The following is a 14,534-nucleotide window of genomic DNA, read 5'->3' as shown; positions in this document are numbered from 1 at the left end:
GCACTGGAATGATACTAAATGAGATGTGATACTTTTTATGAAATAAAATACACGAAAATACAACTAAATGAAAATACTTTTATTTTGGCATGTATGTTATTATGATGTGTATGCTACTTTATTTTGACATGTATATTATTTTATTATTAGTATATACGACAATCTAGTAAACCTTTGTTGATTTTGGTTGTTGATGAGAATGTTTGAGTATTATTTTTATAGGTTAGATCTGTTTGCATGGCCTTTCCGTTTTGCAGATAAATTCCCATTTTGTTTTGCTATTTGTTTCCCATTTTTCTTTTTATTATTTTTAATTATAATATTCGTAGTTAATACTTAACTATGTTTCTGTGCATGAGAAATGGATGGGGTAATGGTTTGCGTTGTTTTTGAGGTACTCAGGTGTTTTAGAAGCAGATCAGTATCATCTCAATAACTGTGTATTTTCAGTTTTGAGGTACTTAAGTTTCTAAGTATATTGCTTGTCTCATAAAAAGAACTTGTGTACTTTTTGTCGTTATAGTTCGTGTTAAAAAACAAATACAATTATTGAATATCAAATAGTTATCAGGAAGAAATAGAGAACCCATATCAGAGTCAATTAGTTTGTCTTTTTTAAGCCAATGTTAGTTGCAATGATCAGGTGATTAATTTGATATATCTGCTTATGAATCTATAAACAAAGACTGAAGTCAATGGTTCATTATTTGTAGTTCCAAATATTTCTCTATAATATTTTTGTAGTTCCAATTTTCTTACAATAACCAGCTGTTTTTATTCTAGGATTAAACTACATTTACCCATGTGACTTTGTTCCATTTACAAGAAGACCTCTATTTTTGGTTATTGATAGTGACAACAGTGAAGCATTCAAGGCAAGTCTCATACTCCTAGTTTTTGATAGTGACAACAGTGGATTTTTTTTTTTTACATGCATTTAGTTATAAAGTTCATTAGTTATTTATAGCCTTAGCTATTGTTAACATAAATTTAGTTTTTCATTTTGAACAGTCCTAGTCTCATGCAGACAACTTGTGCCCGTCTTGGCACCTACCTTATTCTAATGTCTTTCTGAGGGTGACTTGTTATGTTTTTATGTTTTTTTTTTTTTTTTTTGAATTTTGGGTTTGAAGTTCATGATGGTTTGCAGTTTGTATATGGATAGATGTATAATTTAGCTTGGTTAATGTTGATGTGATTAATAGACCATAAGCTATTTATTTTAGATTTAGATGTAATCAATATATATACACATTTAGATGCATGGAAATTAAGAAAGATATATTGTAACAAATACTTCTCATGACTTGTCATCCTAAAAAAATTATGGGTTTTATTATTTTGGTTTGCACATTGTTGCTGCCAGTTATAAATGTGATACTTTTTCAACTGGCTTATTGCTGTTTTTGCATGTGTGATTTTTAGATGAGTTAGAAAATATAATCTTTTTTATAATGCAGTGTTGTAAAGCTTATATTTGTCTGTGTTATTATCTATAATCTATATAATTGTTCTTTATTTTCTATTTTTTTATTTTATTTCTTGAGCTGATTGGCTTGTTTCTTTTCTTGTTTTGCATTGGATTTTACCACAATGCATGTGAGGTAGACGTGGCCCAGAACAGATCTGGGTAAGTTTTTTTTTCCCCCCTATAATCTATGTACTCATCTATGTACTAATCTATGTACTCATCAATATCGAGAACAACTTTTTCTGGTTTGCATGTCATCTTCTTAGAACATAAGAACATAACCAAGCACAACCAAGCACAACTTTTTCTGGTTTGCATGCATTTTTTGGTCTGCATGTCATCTTCTTAGAACATAAGAACATAACCAAGCACAACATTGAACATAACCAAGCCAAAAAGACACTGTAAGAGTTAATAGTAACATGAACCATCATGAACCAAACCAAAAATAGCACAAGTCTGAACAACAGCAAATGAAAGATATACTTACAAAGATAACCAAGCAGAAATGTGTGGAACTTTGAAAGTCTTGAATACAGCCCAGACTTTGACCCACAAACTGTAAGAATACACAGGAAAGTATAAAAGTTTTTGCTTAGGCAGATTACTTGTACCTCTAAAAGAAAGAAATAATACTAAGGAAATATATACCTCTAAAAGAAAAACCAAATAGGCTATACAAGACAAGCTAGAAGTGAACACAAATAAGCCAGAAAGACAACCAAATAAACTGCTACAACCAAATCTCTCTGCTGGAAAACTGATGAAACAGGTATGGGAAAAGAAAAAACATGAGCCATGACTATTTATATGATGTCTGTGTCTGCTCAATTACTTGACACCACTATTTTCAATACAGAAGACAAAATTTAGTGGAAGATGGCAATACAGATGCAGCGTGGAAGATGGCAATACCCTGCAAAACCACTGCTGCAACCAAATCTCTCTGCATGCAGATTGTATTTTATGAATTTTTAGTAACCCGTATGCATGTCTGGTTTCTGTTCTTGTTTCAGCAGAGAGCACGTGTAAGACATGCATGTCTTAAACGTTACTGTATGCAGATTTAAATATTAAATGTTACTGTACGCATGCACTGATGCACTGACCAGGTTAATGTATGCATGCACTGATGTACTGACCAGGTTATTGTACGCATGCACTAATTATGGATAGGCTGTACTGACAGCTGCTTAGTTATGTATTGGAAATGGAGATAAGTGGACCGGAAAGACCTAGAGTGAACTGTCAACAGACTAAAATAATTATATAATAGATACAATTCAAACAGAATTGCACGGACAATATACACAAAAAGCGGAGGAAACGGAAACGGAATTAGAAATTTACTGTAGCAGTGGGATAGAGGCTTTATATAATAGAAAGAAATTCATCAAAATTTGAACATACATTGGCTTTTGATGAAACTAATACTAATGCTCTTATATTATTCTCATTGCCAAATCTAAAATGGAACTCTAATGTGATCTTTTGACTATAATATAAACTTTTAGTTAGACCAGTCGACATTAGACTGTAAATTAACTATTTTAAATTCTAAATAATAATATAATATTATATATTTTAATAATATTTGATAATTTTTTTTCTAATATTTTACAAATACACTTCATATATCAATTAATAACTTTATTAAAAAATTAAATTATTATTTTAAAAATATTTTTTCATAGAATATCCAAATTTTCACAATAAATATATCTCTATTATATTAAAAAATTATAAAAAATAATAGATATTTTTACAATAAATATATCCTTACTATATTAAAAAATTGTATAAAAAAATACAAACATTCCTGCATGTGATTGTAAACTAGGGAAGGAAACTTTTTATGTAGTTTTAGTCTTTGTACATGAGCGAAGCGTGAGTGTGAGTGCGAGACTTAAAAGATAAAATACTAAAATATGATTTTGATTTTTGCATAGGAGCCCGCTAGGTATGGTGAGGAGATGATGTTTACTGTAAATAACATCTCAAACTTTTTATGTATGGCTAATCCAATACTGAGGAAAATAAGCTTTAATTTTAAAATTTTAGACTTGTCAATCCAATAGCGATTTCATTGCCAATGCTATTAATTATGTAAACTATCTTATAATTTTATATATAAGTGAGCACTTAGCTGCTTGCATTAAAAGTTAATAAAAATAAATGTTATTTGTTGAACGAAAAAAAAAAGAATTACATCAAATTTAAATCTTTTTTCATACATTTTAGATAAGATGAGATAAAATATTTTGAATAATAATAAAAATTTTGAATTAAAATGAGATGAAATAATTTATATAAAAAAAAGTGTTTGAATAGTAAATTAAGATAAGATAATTTTTAATTTTTAAGATTTAAAAAATGTGTAAGTCCCATTATTTTATAAAGAGTCAAATTGTGCACTGTTTATTTACTGTTTATGTTAGTTTTATACTGTTCATATACCGTTTACTGTCAGTTTTTACTGTTCATTACTGTTTATTTTAAGTGAATGTTTTTAAAATTTAAAAATAAAATATAATATATTTAGACAGAAAAAACTAGTGTACAATACAGATGAGTTGTGTCTTCGGTAACCAAACTAGACCTTATAATTTCACCATGTTTGAGGCCATACAATCCCAAATGATGCTTTTTTTTTTTTCCTTCAAATACCTTCAAAACATATCCTAAAAAAATTTAGGCATTGGAATATCTCCATTGCAAGTGTGTGTTTGTTACAATTTTTAGCAAAATACAATTAAATTATATAAGTAAATAAAATTAATTTTTAATTTGCTCTTTTTTAATAAAAAATCATATAAATGTGGAAGACCGTATTATATATATAACCTGTGAGATAGAGAGGAAGTGCCAACCCGGAAGAGGCAAGGGCAGTACAAAGCGCAGAGCAGGGGATATTTGCCATTGTAGCTCTCATAATCCCTCATCCACTCTCTCTCTCTGTGTCTCAGCCTTCAGGTATGCCAAGCCCTCCCTTTCGGTTCTTTTTTCGTTTAATTTATACTACTTTCAACGTGCGATCCGTTTGGTTTCCGAGAAATCTCTCTGGAAAAAGTAAAGCTGAGAACTTTCGAATTCAGAATCCTCAACTGGCCGTGTTTGCTTTAGCTCTATGAGAAAACATTCGAGTTTTATAATCTCTCCTTATTATTATTATTATTTTTTTAAGCTGTCTTTGCGACCAAACGAAACTCTAGGGTTTGACCTGCGGACGTTATTCTCTTTGTTTTTCTTTAAAAGAAATATTTAAAGTAACAATACTTTAGGCATTCTTATATCATATCGATTGAGGAATTAAATTCAATGCTTGTAACTTTTTCTTTAAAAAGAATTGGGTTTCTGAAGGCACTTGAACAGTGGTATTAAGTGTGCTATGTACTTAGCACTGCTATTGGACCATACAGAGTGCATTGATATACATATCGGCAGAAGAAAATAATTTTATTTGTTGGCATTCTGAAATAGAAGAGTGTTGGGAGTGATAGTTGACCTAAATTCTAAGAAATGCTGAAGTTATGTTTGGGTTTTGTTACAGGTTGGTTCATAATGACAGACCCTTCTAAGGTCATTCACGTTCGCAATGTGGGCCATGAGATATCTGAAGTATACTCTCACTATATTTTCATTTTCTCTCTTCTTGTTTATTTTCTCTGATATTAGATTATACAGTAAAAAATTACTGACGGTAGGAGGAAAAAATATTATTAATTGCATCTATTTTGAAGAGATAGAAATGAAGATAATTGAAAATAATAAATGAGGTTGTGGCCTTACTTGGATAGCCACCACTGTTTAAATATATTGCAACCTTAAAGTTGAAAATGAGCAATGACATTAATGTATCTCTGCATAAAGATAAATACTTATTAAAACAAATGCTTAACAAGTATTTTTACTTACCCAAACCCCTAGGGGTTGGCTCTAGTGGTAAGAGTCTTGGTCTTGGTGGTATGCTCCCTTTAAATCTAGGTTTTGAACCCAGGTGCAAATATCCTTGTATTAACCAAGGTGCACTTACTGAAAACTCATTGCGAAGGGCTTGTGCTGCACCCCTAAGATTAGTTAGGACTTTGTTCCAAATATTTTTTTTTTTGATATCTGTGGATGTCTGGACCAGCTTGCACACACCTCAACTAATCCCACGGGGCCCTAAAGTTAATGGCCAGGTAAACCTCTAGTCGCCCTGAGGAGACTCGAATTGGTGACCATTGGGGAGCAAACCAAGGCCTAACCAACTGAGCTACCCCTCAAGGCTAAAAGAAAACTAATATGCTATTCAAGTTTATTTAACATATGTTCATGGCATATTTTTATAGAGAGAGAAATTAGGAAGCCAGGAATAATTGATCATTTTAGTGGAGGACATGAAAGTTAAATGTGAAAATTAAATAGTAGTCCTTTCTTGTGCCTTGAGCAGTTCAAGTCCGATATACTATGAAATCTATTCATTCTTATGAAGGGTTACCTCTTGAATCACCTCTTTAATGTATACCTGCATAGAAATAGTATTGCATTCTATGAAATCCATGGTATGAAATCATGCCATTTCAACATCCCCTTCATGGCACAACTATTTTCCACTCACGTCACTACTTCTGATTGAATATTGATGCTACCATTAGGAAGAAGCACAAATGTGAACCCAAATGGAATGAGAAACTATGACCTGTATTATCCATTTCAAAATTAATCCATATATAAGATTAATCCTTGGTATATATGTTCAATAAGAACCTTTTAGAACTTCATTCTCTTCATCTCCACCTACATTGTGAGAGCATTCATAAATCTGTTACAAATAAGACTTGTTAGGGTGTAGCCTAGTGGTCAAAGGGTGGACTTGAGATGTTTTGTAGACTCGGATAACCTAGGTATGATTCCAAAGTACGAGTTCCCTTAAATTGCCTAATACATAGTTCTAACGGGCAAAGTCGTGTTTCTGGGGTTTACTCCCCAAGGATAGATCTGCCTTGGTGATGTTCCATGTCAGCGCAAATTCATATATTTTTGTACTTTTAAAAAAAAATCAATTTTTTTTTGTATGAACTTTGGAAAGTGCCTTTGCTTAAAATGAACATAAATCTATATTGTCTTTGTTTTCTTTTTCTTTTCTTTTTTTGATAAGTAAGAGATAAATATTATTGATCTGAATGAAATAGGCATAGCCTGCATACTCAAGAAGTATACATAGAACACCTAAATGCATTCTGAGAGCGATAAATAAAAGACAGGAAATCATGAACGTTGTCCCTGTTTAGTACAATAGCAGAAAACCAAAGCATTAAAGTGTGTAGAAAAAAGTTCTTTAGCTCCACCCTAGTGCGTTCCTTGTCTTCAAAGCAGTGCGCATTCCTTTCGAACTAAATACATCACATGATACACAATGGGATCATCTTCCACACAACTGCCACTTGATGACAACCTTGCATCTTCCTCCAACAACCCAACAAATCCACCACCCTCGCAGGCATGACCCAAGCAACTTCAACCCTGTGAAAGATCTCATCCCACAACTCCCTTGTTACCTCACAATGCAATAAGAGGTGATCCACAGATTCTCCATTTTTTTTTATATAAATAACACCAATCCATAACTATACAACCCTTCTTCCTCAGATTGTCTGTGGTTAAGATCTTCCCAAGAGTGGCATTCCATACAAAGAAGGCAACTTTGGAAGGCACACAGGTCCTCCAAATGTTCTTCCAAGGGAATTGAGGATGATCTTGTGTTGTCAAAATTTAATAGTACCCCCTAACAGTACATTTCTTGTGGTTATTAGACCTCCACTTCAATTGATCATGCTGTGTCAAAGGAGACCCCATGGAGTATAAGAGGCTGAAAAAATTTGCAACAATAGATACTTTCCAATCGTGGAAATCCCTATTAAAAGAAATATGCTACTAATGAGAACCATGAGAGAGTAGTCGCATATCCGCTACTGAAGCCTCCCTATTAGTAGCAATACGATAGAGAACTGGAAATGCTCTTTCCAAGGCATGCTCTCCACACCACACATCTCGCCAAAAATTGATTCGATTGCCCTCTCCTACTACAAAACGAATATGTTTTTCAAAGCATGACCACCTCTTCCTTATAAACTTCCATAATCCCACTCCATGCCCCCCGCTCACTTCGTTGGAGCACCAACCACCCCAAGCAGCTCCATATCTAGCATCGATAACTTCCTTCCACAATGATCCCCCCTCCGAATAATATCTCCATAGCCATTTGCCCAGTAAAGCTTTATTAAAAGTTCTCAAGTCACATACTCCCAACCCCCCATGTGCCACTGGATCACAAATTGTCTTCCATCTAACTAGGTGAAATTTCTTCTCCTCCCCCAAGTGCCCCCCCCCCCCCCCCCCCCCCCCCAAAAAATAAAAACGCCCTAAAGAGTTTCTCAATCCTGTTCCCCACCCCTATCGGCAAAGGAAACAAAGATAAAAAATACCTGGGAAGATTAGTAAGAGTGCTCTTAATAAGGGTGAGATGACCCCCTTTCGATAAATATACCCGCTTCCAACTAGCCAATCTTTTTTCTATCTTTTCCCTTTTCCACCACCCCATCCAAAATAGCTCTAGCCTTAAAAGTTGCTCCCAACGAGAGACCCAGATATTTCTAGGAAAGGAAAATTTACGGTACGCTCGTTTTATGACTCCTTTACTGGGCAACAAGGACATTCTTTCCCTTGGAAGAACATTTGGAGGACTAAAGCACCCACAAAGGCCGTCTTTTTTGTCTGGACAGTAGCTTTAGGCAAGATATTGACTAATGATATTCTTAGAAGACGGGGCTTTGTAATAACAGACTGATGTTGTTTGTGTCAAAAGAGTGGGGAAATGGCAGATAATCTCCTTTTACAATGTGAGTTTGCTAGAGATATATGGAACTATTTTTTCAGCAAGATGGGAATAGCATGGGTGATGCCAGGCTGGGTGGTTGATCTTCTAGCATGTTGGAGAGGTATCACTGGGACACCACATATTGTAGTTGTTTGGAAAATGGCCCCTATTTGTATTCTTTGGTGTATATGGAGTGAACGTAATGAGAGACTTTTGAGGATCATGAACGTTCCTTGGAAGAGTTTAGGAGTCTTTTTTGGAAGACTTTGTTTTTGTGGGATATTGTGTTAGATCTAAATGGTCTTATCTTTCATGATTTCCTTGTAACGGTTTCTAGTTCTTAAAAAGGTGTATGCTTTTGTATACCTCTAGTGTACTTGGGCTATGCCTATCTTTATATCAATGAAATATCTTATTACTTATTAAAAAAAAAAAAAAAAAAAAAAAAAAAGCTTGCTACATTGAGTATGTTTGAAATCTCACCCACCGGAACCAACTCGGACTTACCAAGATTCACCTTAGTTTCTATATTGTAGAGTTCTATACTGTGTTAAATCATGCTTTTTGCTAGTTATATTTATATTTGTTTTAGTGTTTGCTCCTATTTCTATCTCAAATATCCTTTGACACCAATAATATTTTTCATGCCAGAATGATTTGCTCCAGCTATTCCAGCCATTTGGTGTCATTACTAAGCTTGTGATGCTTCGTGCAAAAAATCAGGTCGACTTCGCCACCATGGTAGAGGCATTTGTTTTTGCTATGAACTTAAGTAAAAACTTGGATGTGATACATTTTGTTATGTTTTACATGCATGCAGGCTCTGATCCAAATGCAAGATATTCCTACCGCAGTCAATGCTCTGCAATTCTATGCAAATGTTCAGCCAAGCATAAGGTACGAACGGATTGATTACTTTTTCTAATGTAAATTTTGTGCGGAAGTAAGGCTTTTTTTTCAATGTCACCCTTAATTGGCAGACATTATTTTAAGATTTCATATATGATATGTATGTCTTTACTTATAATATATATATATATATATATATATGATATGTATGTCTTTACATTTTGCCCCAGGGGGAGGAATGTTTATGTCCAATTCTCATCACATCAGGAACTAACAACAATGGATCAAAATACCCAAGGAAGAGGAGATGAGGTTGGTATATTCTTTTGATAATTAAATAGGCATAGCCCAAGTACACAATACACAATATGTATACATATGAGAACACCTACTTAGTAGCAAAAAACAGAAAATAACTAAGACAGAACAGTACAATCATTCCCATTCCTTACAAGATTCTTCACCCAAAAGCTTAAAAGTACTAAGAAAAAGCTCCCTGAGTTCCCCTATAGAACGCGCACAATCATCAAAGCATCTCTTATTCCTCTCTAGCCATCAACACCAAAGTAAGCACCGGGGAATCATCTTCAGCACTGCAGTACTGTTGCTTCTCCGCTCGATACCTTGCCAGCAAGCAAAGACATCTGCCACATGCCTAGGCATCACCCATAAAATGCCAATCCTTGCAAAAATCTCCTTCCACAATGATGTCACTACATCACAATGAAGAAAAACATGGTCAATAGATTCACCATCCTTTCTACACATAAAACACCATTCAGCCATCTGAAAACCTCTCTTCCTCAAGTTGTCTGTAGTTAATACTTTCCCGAGGGACACCAGCCAGCAGAAAAAGGCAACCTTACTAGGCACCTTAGCTTTCCAAATACTTTTCCAGGGATAGTCTTTGACCCCATGAGATTTGATTATCATAATCAATTTATTTTGTTGATTTATATGGAATAAAGCAATGAATGGAGGAATTCTTTTTAATGGCTAAAGTAACTGTTTCTTGAACGTTGACTTGATTAGATGCTGCTTAATCAATTACTTGCTGAGATGCCTTTTTAAAGGCTATGTAAGAAAATAGTATTAATCTGCTTTATGCTCACAGTTTCTGCTTCTCCTTCAATTAAAACAAAAAAAAAAAACTTCACTAACAAATAAAAAAGGTTCCTGCCGAGCTTCTCAAACACATAGATTATCATTTATAGTTTTCAATATCATTCTTGATTGTAATTTAGGAAATTATTGTATAGTTTACATAACCAATGACATTATTGCATACTCTGTAAAGCTACTGGGCTTCCATAATTGTGTTACATTCTATGAGAGCTCTTGGTGGGCTTGTCTCAGAAGAAAAGGGGGAAAATGATACTTTTTGGTGAGAATTATTGTGGCTCGATTAAAATGAATATTTAATCATTCTTTTTTCACTTGATCTTCTTAATATTTTTTTGTTATTCTCATGAAATCTCACCTTAGTTTACTCCTTTATTTTTTTCTTCATCGTCATGACTTTTTAAATTATCTGGACTTTGGAGTGGTAGATTTTTATTTCTAAGGATCATTTCTCTATCCATATCCCTCTATTTATTGTCTTCTCCCTCTTGTCTCTATGCTATTCCGCTGTCGTGCACTTTCTGGATACTCAGCCAAATCGAATTCTCCTAGTTACTATTCATCACATGCTATATCCAATAACGGTGGACGTGCTGCATCAAGTGTTTTCTCCTCATGGATTTGTAGAGAAGATCGTAACTTTTCAAAAGTCAGCTGGTCAGCTTCTTCTAGTTTTCTCTCTCTTTCTTTCTGTCTCTATTTATAATTGAAAATTTCTTTCTTCAGCTATTAAGCATTAGCTTAATAGATCGATATTGTTTTGTGGAGAGAATTTAATTTCAACGAATTTCTTATGATTGGGCAACAGAATTTCCTATAAGTTGGCTTTAGATGAGAAATGCTGTATTTTTAATATTTTAAAATGTCCTGGTGTCTTTTTGTGTGCATATTCATATGCCTTTTAATCTAGAAGAAGATATTCACTATAAATGCGTGCATATCCTTTTTCCCTTAATGGTGCTTTCGTCTTGTATTTACAATATACATAGGTTTTCAAGCACTTATTCAGTATCAATCACGTCAGAATGCTGTTGTTGCTAGAACTGCACTTCAGGTAGTATTACATCCTCTGTTTTTCTAGTTAGTTTGAACTGGAGACTTTGTTGATGTCTACAGTCTGGTTTTATTTCCAAAATGAGGTTTAAATCTTATTCTTGTTATGTTTTAGGGACGTAATATTTATGATGGTTGCTGTCAACTGGACATTCAGTTCTCAAAGTAGGTTTTGAAACAATTTAGAATTTTTATTTTACTTCCCATGTATTTGGTTGCATGCAGCTGAGTGTCCACATTTTTGTCTTTGGGTGTATGTTTGGTCCTTTAAATAATCTGCTCTCTATGTTGATTTAATTTTCTTTTTTCTGTAATCCAGCCTTGACGAGTTACAAGTAAACTACAATAATGAGCGTTCTAGGTGGGCTGGTCACATATGGGCTCTGACTTCTGTCACTCTTTTTTGAAATTAACTCTCCCTTGTTGCTGAATTTAATTATTTATTCCATCATTAAATTAGGGATTTCACAAACCCAAATCTGCCCACAGAACAGAAAGGCAGATCCTCACAAGTATGATCTCTTGTCCTTTGATGTTAATAATACGGACATTTATGAAATTGCTGTCCCTTGCCTTTTAATTTAAGTAATTCTTTTTGTTTTGACAGCCAGGGTATGGCGAGGCAGGAGGCATGTATGGCCTTCAAGCTGCTGGACGGGGAGGTGCTTAATTAGGCATTTGCAAATTGTTATAATAAGTTGATTGTAATTATGTGATTTTCTATCATTTACTGATGTGTATGTTTTTCTTTTCCTTCCAGTTGCATTTCCACAGGTCAGTATTGCTCCGTCCCTGATGTCTTGTATACAAGTTAGTTATAACAGAGTTGGAGGCTGCATCTATTTGTATCTCGTGGTGGATTATATGGACCTTCTAAGTCTCTCTTTGCAAGTGAATCTGTTATAAGTATACCATGATTGCCTAAGAATTCCGTCTTCTTATCTCCTAGCTTGCAAGTGGTCATTTTCCCTAAATTTGCTATTAGAGAGATCTATCTTTCAATTTAATGTTTTTGTGTCAATGTGTGCGGGGGTGGGTCATTGATTGGGTGTATCTGGGTGAGGGGTGTTAAAGTCTTTATTGCAATATTATCTTCTCTTGGAGCATGTGTCCTGCCAAGAGATTCTATTGTAAGGGTCTGTTGATAGTTGGCCCCTGTCAAGACAATTACTCTAACTTGTTTAACTAAATGACAGTCATATCATCTTTAGTGTACATTGCACTTTCCACATTTGTGTTAGTTTGGCTCTAAACATGCCCATGATTGATGAATTTTTTTCCTCTGGCAATGTAGATGGCCAATGCAGCAGCAATTGCAACTGCCTTTGGAGGAGGTCTGCCTCCTGGAATAAGCGGGACAAATGAAAGGTGTACAGTACTTGTCTCCAATCTAAATCCTGATGTAAGAGAAACTTTTCTTGTTTATAATTCAAAGGCTTTGTTCAGTTCTTGTTTTCACATATCATACTTTGTTTCAGAGAATAGATGAGGATAAGCTCTTCAACCTTTTCTCCATATACGGAAACATTGTGAGAATTAAACTTCTCCGCAACAAACCAGATCATGCGCTTATTCAGATGGGGGATGGTTTCCAGGCCGAACTGGCAGTACACTTTTTGAAGGTTTGTTTTTTCGTTAACTTATCGAGCCATGTTTGTTATCATTAATATGCATGGTTATGCCGAGTCAATTGTCTTTTTTTCATAGAATTGTTAAGGCATATCAATTTATTAGGCCTGATGAGTTAATCAAGTTACGATTTAGAATACTAGGCCCTGCAATATTGGAATGATGAGCGAACTGATAATATGTTGAGTGGAAACTATATTGGATCTGGACACTAAAACCTTCTCATTTGAGATATAGGGAGCACTGATATTTGGGAAACAGTTGGAGGTCAACTTCTCAAAGCATCCAAACATAACCCAAGGTGCTGAGACACATGAGTACGTAAATTCAAATCTCAACCGCTTCAACCGTAATGCTGCTAAGAATTACCGCTACTGCTGCTCCCCTACAAAAATGATCCACCTGTCAACACTTCCCCTGGAAATCACTGAAGAGGAGATTGTGAGCCACTTGGAAGAACATGGCACCATTCTCAACACTAAGCTTTTTGAGATGAATGGGAAGAAGCAGGCCCTAGTCATGTTTGAAACCGAGGAGCAGGCTACTGAAGCCCTAGTGTGCAAGCATGCTACTTCACTTGCCGGATCAATAATCCGGATTTCTTTTTCCCAGTTACAGTCTATTTAAGTGGCGTTATTGTAGAAGGATAACCAGGGTAAGCATCCCTAAGGATACTAGGTGTAAGGATTAAAATTGGGAGGGATATTTTTATGCAGTTGATGGTATTCTACACTCTATTCTGACAATGTGCTTTTGATTGCTTTTTTAACCGGTGGGATCTGCTGTTTCAATTTCTTTAACTCTATCTTTCTCATCTCAACTGCTTGCACCAATTCTTTCTTGTTGAGGTTTCTTTATTAGTTGGGATAGATTTATGACTGCGGATGGGCACAGTTTTGAAGGATAGGAAGAAAGAGGGGGAAGGTATTAACTTTTCAGGAGAGGGACGTCTTATGTATCTTGGTTGTATTATTGTATATGTCTTGTAATTCAGGCTAATCGGGCCATCTCTGTTGTATCTTAATCAACACCCATTTTTTTCCCGATCAATTGATTTATGAGAAATTTCTTGAAATTCTCCCCATCTTCTCCCTCCTCTTCCTTTTCTCCTCCACCTCCTTCATCCGCTTGTGTGTGTCAAAGATTGATATATGTTCCTTGCCTGTCTCCCAGTTGAGGTATAAGGTTTTTCCTCTTCTCTTCCTATCTTCTTCTTCGACCTCTCTCTCTCTCTCTCTCTAACACACACACACACACACACACACACTGTGAATGTTTCATTGCAATGGACAAAGGGTGAAATAGCATACCGTCCATTAATAATTTGAGAACTGTATCAAGCATGAGCTTGATGGATCTTAAACACAGCGAAGGGAGAGTAGTGATTTATTGAGTGCCTAAACTATATTTGGATTTCAGAGTATTTCTTTTGCAGTTGGCTTGGTATCGTTTTTAATGGGTCATCCCCTTCTCCTTCACCTCAGTGAGAAATTCTGGTAATTTTAATGGTCTGCGATAAAATGAGAATACTACCTCATTTGTAATTCAGAA

General features: G+C 34.8%; 1 protein-coding gene and 1 long non-coding RNA gene across 5 annotated transcripts; both read left to right on the top strand.

Moving 5' to 3' along the window:
- Positions 1–491: 491 nt before the first annotated feature.
- Positions 492–2,563, top strand: LOC122295827. The gene is made up of 2 exons (XR_006238287.1): positions 492–1,630; positions 2,331–2,563. It is a non-coding gene; the product is annotated as an uncharacterized LOC122295827 (long non-coding RNA).
- Positions 2,564–4,292: 1,729 nt separating this feature from the next.
- Positions 4,293–13,783, top strand: LOC122296190 (polypyrimidine tract-binding protein homolog 3-like). 4 transcript variants are annotated; one of them, XM_043105677.1, is made up of 15 exons: positions 4,293–4,444; positions 5,022–5,089; positions 8,982–9,053; positions 9,151–9,227; positions 9,410–9,491; positions 10,835–10,958; positions 11,291–11,355; positions 11,470–11,519; positions 11,674–11,715; positions 11,815–11,866; positions 11,962–12,016; positions 12,115–12,128; positions 12,649–12,756; positions 12,833–12,976; positions 13,221–13,783. In XM_043105677.1, the coding sequence occupies exons 2-15, from the start codon at positions 5,033–5,035 to the stop codon at positions 13,608–13,610; spliced, it is 1,332 nt and encodes a 443-aa protein (XP_042961611.1). In that variant the 5' UTR covers positions 4,293–4,444; positions 5,022–5,032; the 3' UTR covers positions 13,611–13,783. The 4 variants fall into 4 exon arrangements, with proteins under 4 accessions (XP_042961611.1, XP_042961610.1, XP_042961612.1 ...); XM_043105676.1 differs by having other exon boundaries at positions 8,982–9,071; XM_043105678.1 differs by lacking the exon at positions 5,022–5,089 and having other exon boundaries at positions 4,316–4,444; positions 8,982–9,071.
- Positions 13,784–14,534: the final 751 nt, after the last annotated feature.

Source organism: Carya illinoinensis, chromosome 15, assembly GCF_018687715.1.
Source record: "Carya illinoinensis cultivar Pawnee chromosome 15, C.illinoinensisPawnee_v1, whole genome shotgun sequence".
In the NCBI taxonomy this organism is placed as follows: domain Eukaryota; kingdom Viridiplantae; phylum Streptophyta; class Magnoliopsida; order Fagales; family Juglandaceae; genus Carya; species Carya illinoinensis.
This window is presented reverse-complemented; position numbering and strand designations above follow the sequence as displayed.